Source organism: Anomaloglossus baeobatrachus, chromosome 2, assembly GCF_048569485.1.
Source record: "Anomaloglossus baeobatrachus isolate aAnoBae1 chromosome 2, aAnoBae1.hap1, whole genome shotgun sequence".
In the NCBI taxonomy this organism is placed as follows: Eukaryota; Metazoa; Chordata; class Amphibia; order Anura; family Aromobatidae; genus Anomaloglossus; species Anomaloglossus baeobatrachus.
In genome coordinates, this window is record NC_134354.1 from 674926914 (window position 1) to 674942207 (window position 15294).

A 15294-nucleotide genomic window follows, 5' to 3' on the forward strand; every position below is an offset into this window, starting at 1 on the left:
CCTTTAAAGCTCCCTTATACATAAGATAAAACTTAACGTAACCTGCCAATTTCAGCGCACAATCTGATGTGTATGGGGGCATCCGGACCCGACCCCAACAAATTATATCAGAGGAGAGAAGGATCTGGCTTGCTTAATTTCCACGGCTGACCTTTTTGTTTGGGCAGAGACAATAGGCTGAGTCAAACATTCCAATTTTTGGGGGAGTTGGGAGAGATGGTTATGTAATGTGCATGGACAGCTTTAGGATTTTCCTCTAGTGAATCCTGGGCAGGACAGGGTATTGCTTGTCATATGAAAATTCCTCCATCCTGTCATCATTGTTAACACAAATATGCAGGAGGCTATTTTTAGGCAGCCCAATAAGCATGGGTTTCCCCAGCCTGAAAATGCTAGCTCCCAACTGTTGGACTTTATCTTGGCAGGGTTTCAAAGTTGGGGGGACCGCACATTTTTTTAAATGATTTATTTAGATATTTAAAAAAAAAAAAAAAGGCTGCATGCGGTTTCTCTTACACTGCCAAGATAAACACGGCTGGGGGCTGCAGCCTGTAGCCGTATGCTTTATCTGTGCTGGGTATCATTATATGGGGGGACCCTATGACAATTTTTTTTTATTTATATTTATACCACGATAGACACACATAGCATCTGTGATTGGAAGCAGTCAGCTGCCAGGCTGCCACTCAGAGTGGGGGCACATCTGATTGCAACCAATCACAGACGTCACAACCAACCAATGGTATTGTAGTGCCCGTCCCCACCAGGTCCAGAGGAGGGCGCTCTTCCTCTCACCTGCCCAGTTCCAGCGTTTACCCCACGCGTGCTCCCGCTCCCAGCCTCCGGCAGCGGCGTCCTTCTTCTTACCTGCTCCACGGCTCTGCAGTCTCCTCTCTTGATTCAGGTCCTGCTGTGGTCTTGTCTCACTCCAGGGTCATGGGCTCTGCTCCAGAGTTTGCTGCAGCTTCTTCCTGCGTCCAGGCCACACGCAGGTATTCAGTAAGTAAGCATAGGGTGCACGTGCGGCCACGCCGCCTTTCTCAAAGTGGTAGCGTCCCATTACCTGGAAGTGACCTCAGAGGTCACCTGTTACCTAAAAGGTTTTTAAGTTCGTCTTCCCTGACAGAAGGCGTCTGAGCTACACTGCTTATAGTGCGTTGCTAGTACTCAGGCCCTTGTGTGCTATTGTTTTGTATCATTGCACCTGCTGACCATTCCTAACCTTTGTCTCGCCCTAGTGCCATATCTGCGGTGGATGCCACACCTGTGCCATACCTGCGGTGGACGCCACACCTGTACCATACCTGCTGTGGACCCCACACCTGTGTCATACCTGCCGTGACGTCGCATCCGTACCATCTCTGCTGTGTCTCATCTGAAAATATCGGATTCAGACGTCTTAAGGCTGCTTTACATGGTACGACCGATTGTGCGATTTCACAAACGATCGTACCCGCCCCCGTCCTTTTTGCGTCACGGGAAAATCGCTGCCTGTGGCGCACAAAGTTGGTAACCCCCGTCACACATACTTACCTCTCGTGCGACCACGCTGTGGGCGGCGAACGTCCACTTCTTGGAGTGGGAGGGACATTCGGCGTCACAGCAACATCACACGGCCGCCGGCCAATAGAAGCGGAGGGGCGGAGATGAGCAGGATGTAAACATCCCGCCCACCTCCTTCCCTACACATAGAGCCGGCGGCTGACGCGGGAGGCAGGTAGGCGATGTTCATCGCTCCCGTGGTGTCACACGGAGCGACGTGTGATGCCACGGGAATGATGAACAACCAGCGCCCGATTTCAGAACCGATATTATGGAAACTAGCGACCAGTACACGACTCACGATTTGTGAGCGATACTGCGTCGCTAGGAGGTGTCACACAGGCCGGCATCTCTAGCGATGCCGGATGTGCGTCACAAAAACCGTGACCCCGACGATCTATCGCACGATAGATTGTCTGGTGTAAAGCAGCCTTAAGAGACTGCACCTGGCCTTAAGAGACTATCTACTGGTCCCTGGCTGCTGTGTATCATGGCCTCTTGGTGGAAGCACCGCACAGTCCCTGTATAGGGGTTCGCTGCCGGTCACTTCCTCAAGGGAGTCCGGTGCACGGTCCAGTGGGTCCACCCCCGGACACTCACCACCCTCCGGTGAGTGTAACAGGTATTTTAATTAATTTTTAATCTCTAATAAACATTTTGTGAACTAAATATAATTATCCTTTGTATTTCCTTGGTTGGTTGTGATTGATTATATGTACCGGATCCTTTACTATGTTTTTTAGTATACCAATCACAGACATCGGTGGGTGGGGAAAGCAGTGCATATGCAATGACCGATAATGCGCGCTACCGGATGTGAATGATTGGACTCGATGCAGTTACAGCAGCGACGGAGCCTCAGTAAGTACAGCGCGCCTACTCCTATCCCCCTATCCCTTTACCACCATCTTTAATCCCTTATTCTGGTCCCCATAGACTTATAAGGGGGACTGGCATCTGGTCCGGAACTGGATTTTAAAAACCAAATAACTGGAACCCACCGGTCCCGGTTATTTGCGAGTCCGCCCATCACTACTGCTGACCAATAATTTTTAGACCCACATAAAGGTACAATCAAATGACAAAGTATGTCCTCCTCTAGAGTAATCTTACCAAAATTCTGTCAAAAGCTGAAGGTGTTCCACCACGTTGAACGTGTCCAAGGATGGTGACTCTTGTGTCATAGCCAAGGCGCTTCACAACCAGCTGTTAGAATGAAAAGGCAAATTAGAAAAGGCAAATCAGAGATGCTTCAATACTACAAGATCATGACTTTCACCCTATATAATATAGAAGTGTTAAAATTATATCTTACACTAGGTTTCCCGTATTTCGATTTTGCCCATATTTCCACTTATTCAATTTGTGCACAATATATCTTCACCTGTCAGCAGTACAGTAGCCACATGAACGGGGCCCTAGAGCCTCATGTTGTAGAAAACTGATGCAGCCTATATATAATTGAAGAACTGATGCTTATATAAACTTGACTGCATTTTACCATTATTATTACTCACATGTTTTACATCCTCTGAAGTTATAGCTTTGCCGTCCCGGTCAATTGCCCCTTCAGCAACAATTATAATATTCAGCCTCGATCCACGGCCTCTAGTCTAAAAATAAATATATCATTAGTATATTGTCCGTCAGAGGGTACTGCAATACACGCGATACCCTAATAGGTAACTGTATGGGCTGAAGATTTTATTTTTTATATACATTTTTTTTCCCACTTAATTATAAAACCATAATAAATCATCATAAGTCTATAAAGACTTCTTCATATACAGTGGAACCTTGGTTAACGAGAACAATCCGTTCTGGGAGTGTGATTGTTAACCAAGTTACTCATTCAGCAAAGCAAGACTTCCCATAGGAAATCATTGCAATGCAGACAATTCGTTCCACATTTTCTTAAATGTCCCATTCAGGTCCCCTGTTGTGTCATTCCACACATGCACAAACACACACAAACACACACAAGCACGCACATATTATGCTCACCTTACCTTCTGTTCCATCGCCGGTCTCCTGGGACTTGCTGTTCTCCGGTACGGGCTGTGTATCGGGTTACCATAACGACGAGGGAGGAACTTCCGCTGCCAGAGCGTTGACGTCAAAGGCAGGAGTTGCTTGCCTCTGATTGGCCAGCGCGCTGCCTTTGAGTAGCGGTGACACTGGAACTGCCTGCTTCATCGCTATGGTTGCCGATGCACAGCCCGGAGTGGAGCGGCGAACTACAGGACCCAGAGGGCCGGCGATGGAACTGAAGGTACACACATTATGCTCACCTTACCTTCCGTTCCATTGCCGGCCTCCTGGGTCTTGTAGTTCGCCGCGAGGACGTCGCAATGAGCCGGCGGACTACAAGACCCAGGAGATCGGCGGTGGAACGGAAGGTAAGGTGAGCATAATACTGTATGTGTGTGTTTGTATGTGTTTGTGTGTGTTTGTGTGTGTTTGTGCAGACTGCAAGTGCGGGTCAGAGCGCGGTGGATGTACGGAACCGGAAGTGTGTGCGGTGAGGATTTTGCTCGTACAGCAAAGCTTTCTCGTAAACCGGGTTACAAATTTACAGAAAGCTTTGCTTATTAAGCGAAATTCTCATTAAGTGGGTTACTCGTTAAGCGAGGTTCCACTGTACCTCACTTAGTCTTCTACAAAGATGCTCTTCCCAGTTTTCTTCAGGTGGGGATTCTGGAATAAAAACCCAATCGGCTCCACATGCAAGTGCAGTTACCATAGCCAAGTACCTAGACATGATGAGGAAGAGAAAGTTTAATGGTTATTCTATACATAGTGTTACTAGGAATAAAATCTGTTCATAAGTAAGGGTGGTGATTCCTATTGTATGTCCTATTAGTGAATATGGAGCTACTGATACTGTGTATTTATCATGACAAAACTTTATAGTGATCAATTAAAGGTATAAATTAATTTATTCATTAAGAAAATGATGGGGCTGATCCCGCACAATTAAAAATATTGATTTGTGGTTAAGGACTTACCCGCAGTGCCGGCCCATCACTTCTAGGACAAAGGTCCTTTGGTGACTGGAAGAAAAAAGACAATAGTAAGAAAAAAAAAATATTAGCTTGTGTTTAGAATGGATCAATTACAGAAATACGTGACCAAGAAAGTCCAATTTACATATTACATCACGAGCCCCGGATTGTTATGGCATAGTCATGTACAAAACAATTCTGATAATGTAGTTCCCAATTATAATAAGATCCACAAATATAAGTGGAAGTAATTCCAATATTAGAGCCTGGCAGCTGCAGAGAAAGCTACTTCTTTTTGGCAGACTGTAAATTCTGAGTGGAGCAGGTAGGGCTTCAGACATTATTGATATCAGCGATCGTTCGTCAGACTGCCAGGTCCCGACTTTCCCATACACTCAAGCATTTAGCTGAGTGATCGTGTGTTTTCAAGGCCCGGAGGGGAGAAAGCTGCTGTCACCGACATCTGGCAGCGGCTCATCTTCCCTGAAAACAAGAAGATCGCGCATTGAATTTCCAAACCCTTCTCTCACCGACATCATCTGTTAGAAGAGGGTTGGGAGACCCCCATAGACATCAGATGATTGACTGGTCCCACCAAAATCGGCAGGTTTGGACTACTTTCATCTAATCTGGAGGGACACTTAAACATAGCTTTAAAAAGGGAACCTGCCATGTTTTACATGCAGTTCGCTCTGTGGATCGCATAATATAGTGTAAAGGAGAAGCGGAGCAGAACGATATATAGGTTTGTGGGAAAGGACTGAAATCCCTGGTGCTTGTATGCAGAAGAGTCCAGTGGGCGGTCCTACTGGTGACTGACAGCTATGACTGCAACACAGTCACACAGGAAAGACTGGACTCATATATACAAACACCAGGGATTTCAAAGAATAAAATGCAAGGTTTACCACAAAAGTTTATAATCAATCTGATCATCTCATCCTGCTCTATAACATCCTGCCTACAGATCAGATGCCATTTCCTATAATATCCTTGGACTTATAGCAGCTGTAAATGAAAACACCATGTGAAAAAAACATGCCAAATTAAGAAAGCTTGGTGTGAAGAGGATCCGCTCTACATTTCAAGAACAGCCCGCAATACTGTGTGTGTGTGTGTGTGTGTATTATATATATATATACACACACAGTACAGAACAAAAGTTTGGACACACCTCATTCAAAGAGTTTTCTTTATTTTCATGACTCTGAAAATTGTAGATTCACATTGAAGGCATCAAAACTATGAATTAACACATGTGGAATGAAATACTTAAAAAAGTGTGAAACAACTGAAAATATGTCTTATATTCTAGGCTCTTCAAAGTAGCCACCTTTTGCTTTGATTACTGCTTTGCACACTCTTGGCATTTTCTTGATGAGCTTCAAGAGGTAGTCACCGGAAATGGTCTTCCAACAGTCTTGAAGGCGTTCCCAGAAACGCTTAGCACTTGTTGGCCCTTTTGCCTTCCCTCTGCGGTCCAGCTCACCCCAAACCATCTCGATTGGGTTCAGGTCTGGTGACTGTGGAGACCAGGTCATCTGGCGTAGCACCCCATCACCCTCCTTCTTAGTCAAATAGCCCTTACACAGCCTGGAGGTGTGTTTGGGGTCATTGTTCTGTTGAAAAATAAATGATGGTCCAACTAAACACAAACCGGATGGAATAGCATGCCGCTGCAAGATGCTGTGGTAGGCATGCTGGTTCTGTATGCCTTCAATTTTGAATAAATCCCCAACAGTGTCACCAGCAAAGCACCCCCACACCATCACACCTCCTCCTCCATGCTTCACAGTGGGAACCAGCCATGTAGAGTCCATTCGTTCACCTTTTCTACAAAGACACGGCGGTTGGATCCAAAGATCTCAAATTTGGATTCATCTGACCAAAGCACAGATTTCCACTGGTCTAAGGTCCACTCCTTGTGTTCTTTAGCCCAAACAAGTCTCTTCTGCTTGTTGCCTGTCCTTAGCAGTGGTTTCCTAGCAGCTATTTTACCATGAAGGCCTGCTGCACAAAGTCTCCTCTTAACAGTTGTTCTAGAGATAAGAAGGTGTGTCCAAACTTTTGGTCTGTACTATATACTATACTGTATTTCACACACACACATAAGAGAATAATAATAATAAGTTTTGTTTATATAGCGCCAACATATTCCACAGCGCTTTACAATTCAGAGGGGACATGTACCGACAATATGAGACCGTACAAAATAACATTTCAGATACCAAGAGGAGTGAGGGCCTTGCTCATAAGCTTACAGTCTATGAGGAAATAGGGGAGGCACAAAACGTGAATGGGGGAGTTTGGGGAGAAACATTCCTTTAATCTGGCAGGAATGAAGTTTAGCCATCAAGAGTTCCCAAACGTCTGATCAACACCAAGAATAAGGAAACGTTTGTGCCCTTTAACATGGGCTGATGATTGCTCAATGCTCCAGCGATCAGACACAATGGATGCGCTGCCAACAATTCTGACCGCAGGAGGAATGAATAATTGTACACATGATCTTTTGTGTGAATCTGAGCATTGCTAGGTGAAATGGTCCTTAACAAGAAACTTTCTATATCGCTGATCATCACTCGTTTGCAGCCAATGCAGAAGGACTCTGAGGGGATATGCGACCCTAAGATAACTTTGTGAGGGTCTGTTTTACTAGGTTGTTCTGCGTTGAAAGACCATTCTGCTAAAGTAAATTATTTTCCAGAAAAAAAACAGCAATGGTTTTTTGAAAGGCTCCATAAAATCTGTAAAACTCCAAAAAGAAGAAAAAGGCACCCCAAAGTATATGCAGCCATAAACTCAATATGCGCAATGGCTATAAACACAACTACAATTTGACATGATTAAAAACAATTAAAAATGGCAAGAGTATTAGTCCCGGCATACATGGTAACCTAATTAATGAATTAATAAATAGTAAATTATTAAAAAAGTTCAGAAAAGTGATACAAACAATAAATAATAACCACCACTAGGTGGCAGTATTATTCATACATATAGAGAACAGTAGAAATCAAATAAGTGCAAGAATTAAACGAGTTGTCCTCTCCGGAGTACATTTTCAGCAAGATTTGCAGGTCGCTGAATCCTAAAGCTTTGTATTGTACACATCGTCAACATTTGGTTCTCCTTGTTCCTACAGTAGTCTTGCAACACAAAATGAAATTTGCATAGTTACAGTCACATGGCAGGGGTGGAATACCCCTTTAAGTAATGCAATTAGGCACAATAAATTACCTTCTAAACTGGGACATAGCAAAATACAATGGTGTGTTTCGCTATCAGCTTTCTCAAGGGGATATAGAGTTAGGTGCAAACAAAGCTGTGGTAGGAATTTGAATGAACTTAGACAACTCAGAAAGTAATAAGGGCGTACAGTCCCTGTAATGTTAAATGGGTATCCTTTGTTATTAAATTGTATAAGTTAAACATCATGAAAATAAGCAAGATTGCAAGTTCCAATCTGCTGTCATTCTACTGCTGTCAGAGTTTGTATATTAAATAGCATACAGTTAATTTTGATGGAGCTTGGCCACCAGAGACTGGCTTAGTATACGCAGCAGTTTCAGCACTGGAGAGGAGTTAACTCCTAACATACCAGTCAGCTCTTCCTAGCCCATTAATTTCCATATAGCAGTTAGCTGCTCATCTCCCCACTCTTCCATCCCTCTTAGCTCCTGACAGGGATCTTATCAGTCCCACAAAATCATAAAGCACCCCCCACCCGCCCCCGACACCCAGCTTCTGAAGTTTCCATTGCAGGTCTCCTAATCACGGCTCTCATTTTCCTGAGCCGTGTGCTTGTTCAAAGCGCCTGCAATCTCTATGTTTAAATATAGTGATAACAGTGTAAACTCAGAACAAACACGGACAGACCATTTATGTATAGAAGCAGTAGTAGTAGACTGAAGCTACTAACCAAAACTGTCACTCATGGTGACAGTTGCCCCCCAAGCAACCAAGAAATAAGGAGACTGCAGAGATCTGAACTGCTCAAGAGACAAGTTAAGATTAATGCCTTAATGAGAAGTGCATACCAGTCATTATTAGGTGATCCCACCATGCCATCCAGAAGTGAGCAGTTGTGCCTCTGCAGGGGGCGTTCCCTAAATCACCAAGATGCCGCAAAGTATGAGGAGCACACATCACATGTGCACTGCTAATTTCTATCTTAGAGTAGGACAAGCTGCCAGTAGATGGTAAATTAGAGGGATTAAAAGCAAACAGATAAACAAAAAATTGGGAAACCATAGACATGATTGTAGGAAAAATAGATTAAATTTGGTTTTGATATATATTTCTTTTAAATATCGAAAAATATGGCACCATTAGGCCATATTCCCAAGTAGCATATTTTTCTCTTGCAAATCAGCAGTAAAACCTGACTGTGTATATGCAGATTTTGAAGCAGTTTAATAGTAGATTTAACCCCTTAAGGACGAAGCCAGTTTTGTACTTAATGCCCCGGCCATTTTTTGCAATTTTGACCAGTGTCCCTTTATAAGGCTATAACTCTGGAACGCTTCAATGGATCCTGGTGATTCTGAGATTGTTTTTTCGTGACATATTGGGCTTCATGTTAGAGGTAAATTTAGGATGATATTTTTTTATTTTGTGAAAAAATCTGAAATTTGACAAAAAAATTAATAATTTTGCAATTTTCAAACTTTTAATTTTTATGCCCATAAACCAGAGAGTTATGTCACACAAAATAGTTAATAAATAACATTTCCCACTTCTCTACTTTAGATCAGCGCAATTTTTGAAACAAAATTTTTTGGGGTTAGGAAGTTAGAAGGGTTCAAAGTTCATCAGCAATTTCCCATTTTTTCAACAAAATTTACAAAACCATTTTTTAGGGACCACATCCCATTTGAAGTGACTTTGAGAGGCCGAGGTGACAGAAAATACCCAAAAGTGACACAATTCTAAAACCTGCACCCCTCAAGGTACTCAAAACCACATCCAAGAAGTTTATTAACCCTTCAGGAGCTTCACAGGAACTAAAGTAATGTGGAATGAAAAAAAATAAAAATGTTGCTTTAGCACTAATTTTCTTACTTTTTCAAGAGGTAACACCAAAAATTGGACCTCACACTTTGTTACCCACTTTCTTATGAGCGCGCCAATACCCCACATGTGGTCAGCAACCTTGGTTTGGGTAAATGGGAGGGCTTGGAATGAAAGGAGCAATATTTGAATTTTGGAAAGCAAAGTTGGCTGAAACAGATTGCGGGCACCATGTTGCATTTACAGATCCCCTAAGGTACCTAAACAGCAGGAACCCCCCTCCATTGACCCCATTTTGGAAACTAGACCCCTTAAGGCTTCTATCGAGGGCTATCGTGAGCATTTTGGACCTACAGGTACTTCACAGATTTTGATAACGTTACGTTGTCATATTGAAAATTGTAATTTTTTTCTCAAAAATGTTGCTTTAGCATCAATTATCTCACTTTTTCAAGAGGTAATTCCAAAAATTTGACCCAAATGTTTGTTACCCACTTTTTTATGAGCGCGGTGATACCTCACATGTGGTCTGAAATCTTTGTATGGATAAATGGGAGGGCTTGGAACGAAAGGCGCAATATTTGAATTTTGGAAAGGAAATTTGGCTGAAAAAGATTGCGGGCACCATGTCGCATTTGGAGGACCCCTAAGGTACGTAAACAGCAAAAAAATACCACAAGTGACCCCATATTGGAAACTAGGCCTCTCAAGGAATTTATCTAGATGTTTGGTGAGTACCCTGAACCCCCAGGTGCTTCACAGAAGTTTATAACGTTGAGCCATGAAAATAAAAAAATAAAATTTTACCACAAAATTGTTACTTCAACCAGGTAGCTTTTTTTTTCACAAAGGTAACAGGAAAAAAAATCACCATGAAATTTATTGTGCAATTTCTCCTGAGTTTGGTGATATCTTATATGTGGTGGAAATCAACTGTTTGGGCACACGGCAGGTCTTGGAAGGGAAGGAGTGCAATTTGACTGCAAAATTGGCTGGAATCAATAGCGGACACCATGTTGCATTAGGAGAGCCCCTGAGGTGCCTAAGCAGTGGAGGTCCCCCACAAGTGACCCCATTCTGGAAAATAGACCCCTCAAGGAATTTATCTAGTTTGGTGAGTACCCTGAACCCCCAGGTGCTTCACAGACGTTTATAATGTTGAGCTGTGAAAATAAAAAAAATACATTTTTACCACAAAATTGTTACTTCAACCACATAGCTTTTTTTTTTAACAAGAGTAAAAGGAAAAAAAGGAGCATAAAATTTATTGTGCAATTTCTCCTGAGTATGCTGATACCTTATGTGTGGTGGAAATCAACTGTTTGGGTGCACAGCAGGGCTCGGAAGGGAAAAAGTGCCATTTGACTGAACATTTGGCTGGAATAATTAGTGGACGCTATGTCGCATTTGGAAAGCCCGTAAAGTGCCTAAACAGTGGAGGTCCCCCACAAGTGACCCCATTCTGGAAACAAGACACCTCAAGGCTTTTATCTAGGTGTATATTGAGCATTTTGAATCCACGAATACTTCACAGAATTTGATAAGCTTAGGTTGCCATATTGAAAATTTTCATTTTTTTCACAAAAATGTTTCTTTAGCATCACATTCCTCACTTTTTCAAGAGGCAACAACAAATCGTGGACCCCACAGGTTGTTATCCAATTTCTTGTGAGCGCAGGGATACCCCATATGTGGCCAAAATCCTCTGTTTGGATTAATGGGAGGGCTTGGAATGGAAGGAGCATCATTTGAATTTTGGAAAAGTTGAAATAAATTGCGCGCACCCTGTCACATTAGCAGGGCCTCTTGGGTACCTATACATTAGAAACCCCCCACAAGTGACTCCATTTTGGAAACTGGACCCCTCAAGGATTTTATTCAGGAGTATAGTAAGCATTTTGAATCCACAGGTACTTCACAAAAATGTTGCTGTGCAACAAATTTCTCACTGTTAGGCTATGTGGACATGATCCAGCGACACGGCGTCTAGTACACAGTGCCAGCCTTCCTGCAGAGATGTGAGTGTTGTCCATGGGAGAACGCAGCTGCCCATGCCCACTATTTGGGTTCAGGCTGCTGTGGACTTTTGTTCTATTCTACCTGCAGAGAACACATCTTCGCAGCATCAAGCCCAGCAATTAGTGATGTCACGGCGTCTATTTGATACCAGACATAACTAATTGACAGTAATAAAAAAAAAAATTGACAACAAAAAAAATTTTATTTGAAAAAACACTCCCCAAAAACATTCCCTCTTTGGCCAATTTATTGAAAAAAAAGGAAAAAAAAAAAAATCGGGTTCCTGCTGTAATCCATTGTGAAAGTCCCGCGGCGATTCTGGACCTTCTAGAATATGGGGGGCACGTTCAGGGAACGTATCCCCCATTTTCTAGGAGTGCAGACCCTCCATTTGAGGAGAGTGGGTGCAAAGAATTTGCACCCACCCTCCCCGGGTCACAGCTGCAGGCTCCGTGCAGCAGCAGCAGCAGCAGCCAGCGTCTCTGAAAGCAAACAGGAAGCTGACAGCCGCGCTCTGCAGTGTGACTGGCGTCTGCTGAGAAGGAGGAGGGGGCCGCGGCGGGATCAGAGCTGACAGGTACGGGGGACCCCGGGGAACACCGGGGTGGGAATAGGGGGTGACCTGGCAGGGCCTGGGGAGCAGGTTTCTGTCGTATGTGTCATAGCACATGCGACAGAAACCATAGGAAAGGGGGAAATGCGGCCGGTGCGCTGCTGTGCGCCCCGGTATGTGCGGCGCCATGTTGGATTTTTGGGAGGAAAGGGGGGGTGGGGGGACACTTTGGCGACACCGGGGGACCGGAGAGGACCGGGGGATGAGATTTATCTCCCATCTGACATGTTTGTTTATGCCAGATGGGAGATAAATGATTTTTTTACCGGCGCGGTCATTTACTGTAACCTGATCATCGGTATACGGTGTATACCGGTCATCAGGTGAGCGGGGACCAGAAAAACCGGCCAGAATCATGATCTCCAGGGTCTCAGCTACCCCCGGCAGCTGAGACCCCGGAAATTTTCTGACTCTGGGGGGCGCTAGACCCTTTTTTCCGACCGCCGTTAAAAAGCGGCGGATCGGAAGAAGTACCCTAATTTGTCGCCGTTAAAAGGCGTATCGGCGGTCGTTAAGGGGTTAAACCAACTACAATAAAAGGGAAAAAATCTGCAACAAAAATTGACACGCTGTAAGGAAAAATTGATCAAAAGATGAAAAATGTTATCTACTTGTCTACTAGTGTAATCTGTGTATGTTACCTGCACAAATCCACAGGTAAAATCTACCACAAAACCATCCTGTGTGGATTTACTCTAAAGGTGGTGTCACACATAGTGACGACGACAACGACGTCGCTGCTATGTCACCATTTTCTGTGACGTAGCAGCGACGTCCCGTCGCTGTCGCTGTGTGTGACTTCCAGCAACAACCTGGCCCCTGCTTTGAGGTCGCCGGTCGTTGCTGAATGTCCTGTTTCATTTTTTGGACGTTGCCTCTCCCGCTGTGAAGCACACATCGCTGTGTGTGACAGTGAGAGAGCGACGAACTGAAGCGAGCAGGGAGCAGGGAGACGGCTTCTGGCAGCCTGCGGTAAGCTGTAACCAAGGTAAACATCGGGTAACCAAGGGAAGCCCTTTCCTTGGTTACCCGATATTTATCTTAGTTACTAGCACCGCCGCTCTCACGCTGCCAGTGCCGGCTCCCTGCTCCCTGCACACGTAGCCGGACTACACATCGGGTAAATAAGCAAAGGTTTGCTTATTAACCCGATGTGTACTCTGGCTAGGAGTGCAGGGAGCCAGCGCTAAGCGGTGTGCGTTGGTAACCAAGGTAAATATCGGGTAACCAGCGAAGTATTTTGCTTGGTTACCCGATATTTACCTTAGTTACCAAGCGCAGCATCGCTTCCACGCATCGCTGCTGGCTGGGGGCTGGTCACTTGTCGCTGGTGAGATCTGACTGTTTGACAGCTTACCAGCAACCATGTAACGACGCAGCAGCGATCCTGATAAGGTCAGGTCGTCCGTCGTGATCGCTGCTGCGTCGCTATGTGTGACCCTAGCTTAAATGTGGTTACAGTTTATTTAAGACAATGTCAGTGATTAGTGTCTCATCTTCAGTCTTTACCTTTGTGCTGTTGTAGTAATGGCATCAACTATCTCCATAATCCTGTGAAGAGCAGAATCTGTTCCGATGGTCATATCTGTTCCGCAGAAATCATTATCAATGGATCCCACCAATCCGACAATATTCAGGTAACTAGATTTCTTGGCTTCATCAGAACTAATTTTTCCTAAAGAGAAAAAAAAAAAAACAGAAAGAAGGGAATTTTGTTTACTTACCGTAAATTCCTTTTCTTCTAGCTCCTATTGGGAGACCCAGACAATTGGGGTGTATAGCTTCTGCCTCCGGAGGCCACACAAAGTATTACACTTTAAAAAGTGTAACCCCTCCCCTCTGCCTATACACCCTCCCGTGGACCACGGGCTCCTCAGTTTTGGTGCAAAAGCAGGAAGGAGGAAACTTATAAATTGGTCTAGGGTAAATGCAATCCGAAGGATGTTCGGAGAACTGAAGACCAAAACCCGAAAGAACAACCAGCCCAAAGGGCACAGGGGTGGGTGCTGGGTCTCCCAATAGGAGCTAGAAGAAAAGGAATTTACGGTAAGTAAACAAAATTCCCTTCTTCTTTGTCGCTCCATTGGGAGACCCAGACAATTGGGACGTCCAAGAGCAGTCCCTGGGTGGGTAAAAGAATACCTCAATAAGAAGAGCCGAAAACGGCCCCCTCTTACAGGTGGACAACCGCCGTCTGAAGGACTCGCCTACCTAGACTGGCGTCTGCCGAAGCATAGGTATGCACTTGATAGTGCTTCGTGAAAGTGTGCAGACTAGACCACATAGCTGCCTGACACACCTGCTGAACCGTTGCCCGGTGCCGCAATGCCCAGGACGCACCTACAGTTCTGGTAGAATGGCCTTTCAGCCCTGAAGGGAGCGGAAGGCCCGAAAAACGGTAGGCCTCAAGAATCGGTTCCTTGATCCACCGAGCCAAGGTCGACTTGGAGGCCTGAGAGTCCATACGCTGGCCAGCGACAAGGACAAAAAGCGCATCTGAATGCCGCAGGGGCGCCGTGTGAGACACGTAGAACCGGAGTGCTCTCACTAGATCCAAAGAGTGCAAAACCTTTTCACACTGGTGAATTGGATTAGGGAAACAGGAAGGCAAGGAGATATCCTGATTTAGATGAAAAGGAGATACCACCTTAGAGAGAAATTCCGGGACAGGACGAAGAACCACCTTATCCTGGTGGAAAACCAGGAAGGGAGCCTTGCATGACAGCGCTGCAAGCTCAGACACTCTCTGAAGAGATGTGACTGTCACCAGGAAGGCCACCTTCTGCGAAAGACGGGAGAGAGAGACATCCCGCAGCAGCTCAAAAGGCGGCTTTTGAAGAGCCGTCAGGACTCTGCTAAGATCCCAGGGTTCCAAAGGACGTTTGCAAGGTGGGACCATGTGGCAGACCCCCTGCAGGAACGTGCGGACCTGCGGAAGCCTGGCTAGACGCTTTTGAAAGAAAAACACGGAGAGCATGGATACTTGGCCCTAGAGAGAGAGTCGAGGGACAAACCCTTGTCCATTCCAAATTGTAGGAATGAAAGGAATGTGGGTAAGGCAAACGGCCATGGAGGAAAGCCGTTATCAGCGCACCAAGATAG

The 15294-nt window shown here is 44.8% G+C and overlaps 1 protein-coding gene across 2 annotated transcripts in view; it reads right to left on the reverse strand.

Annotated features, from left to right (window-relative positions):
• PFKM (phosphofructokinase, muscle) overlaps positions 1–15294 on the reverse strand; it is a 144985-nt gene that overhangs the window by 57149 nt on the left and 72542 nt on the right. For both annotated transcript variants that reach the window (XM_075337144.1, XM_075337143.1), the window contains 5 exons: positions 13702–13867; positions 4551–4595; positions 4187–4295; positions 3060–3155; positions 2656–2748 (listed from right to left, as the gene is read on the reverse strand). In XM_075337144.1, the coding sequence (XP_075193259.1) occupies positions 2656–2748; positions 3060–3155; positions 4187–4295; positions 4551–4595; positions 13702–13867 (509 nt within the window). The remainder of the gene's footprint in view (positions 1–2655; positions 2749–3059; positions 3156–4186; positions 4296–4550; positions 4596–13701; positions 13868–15294) is intronic.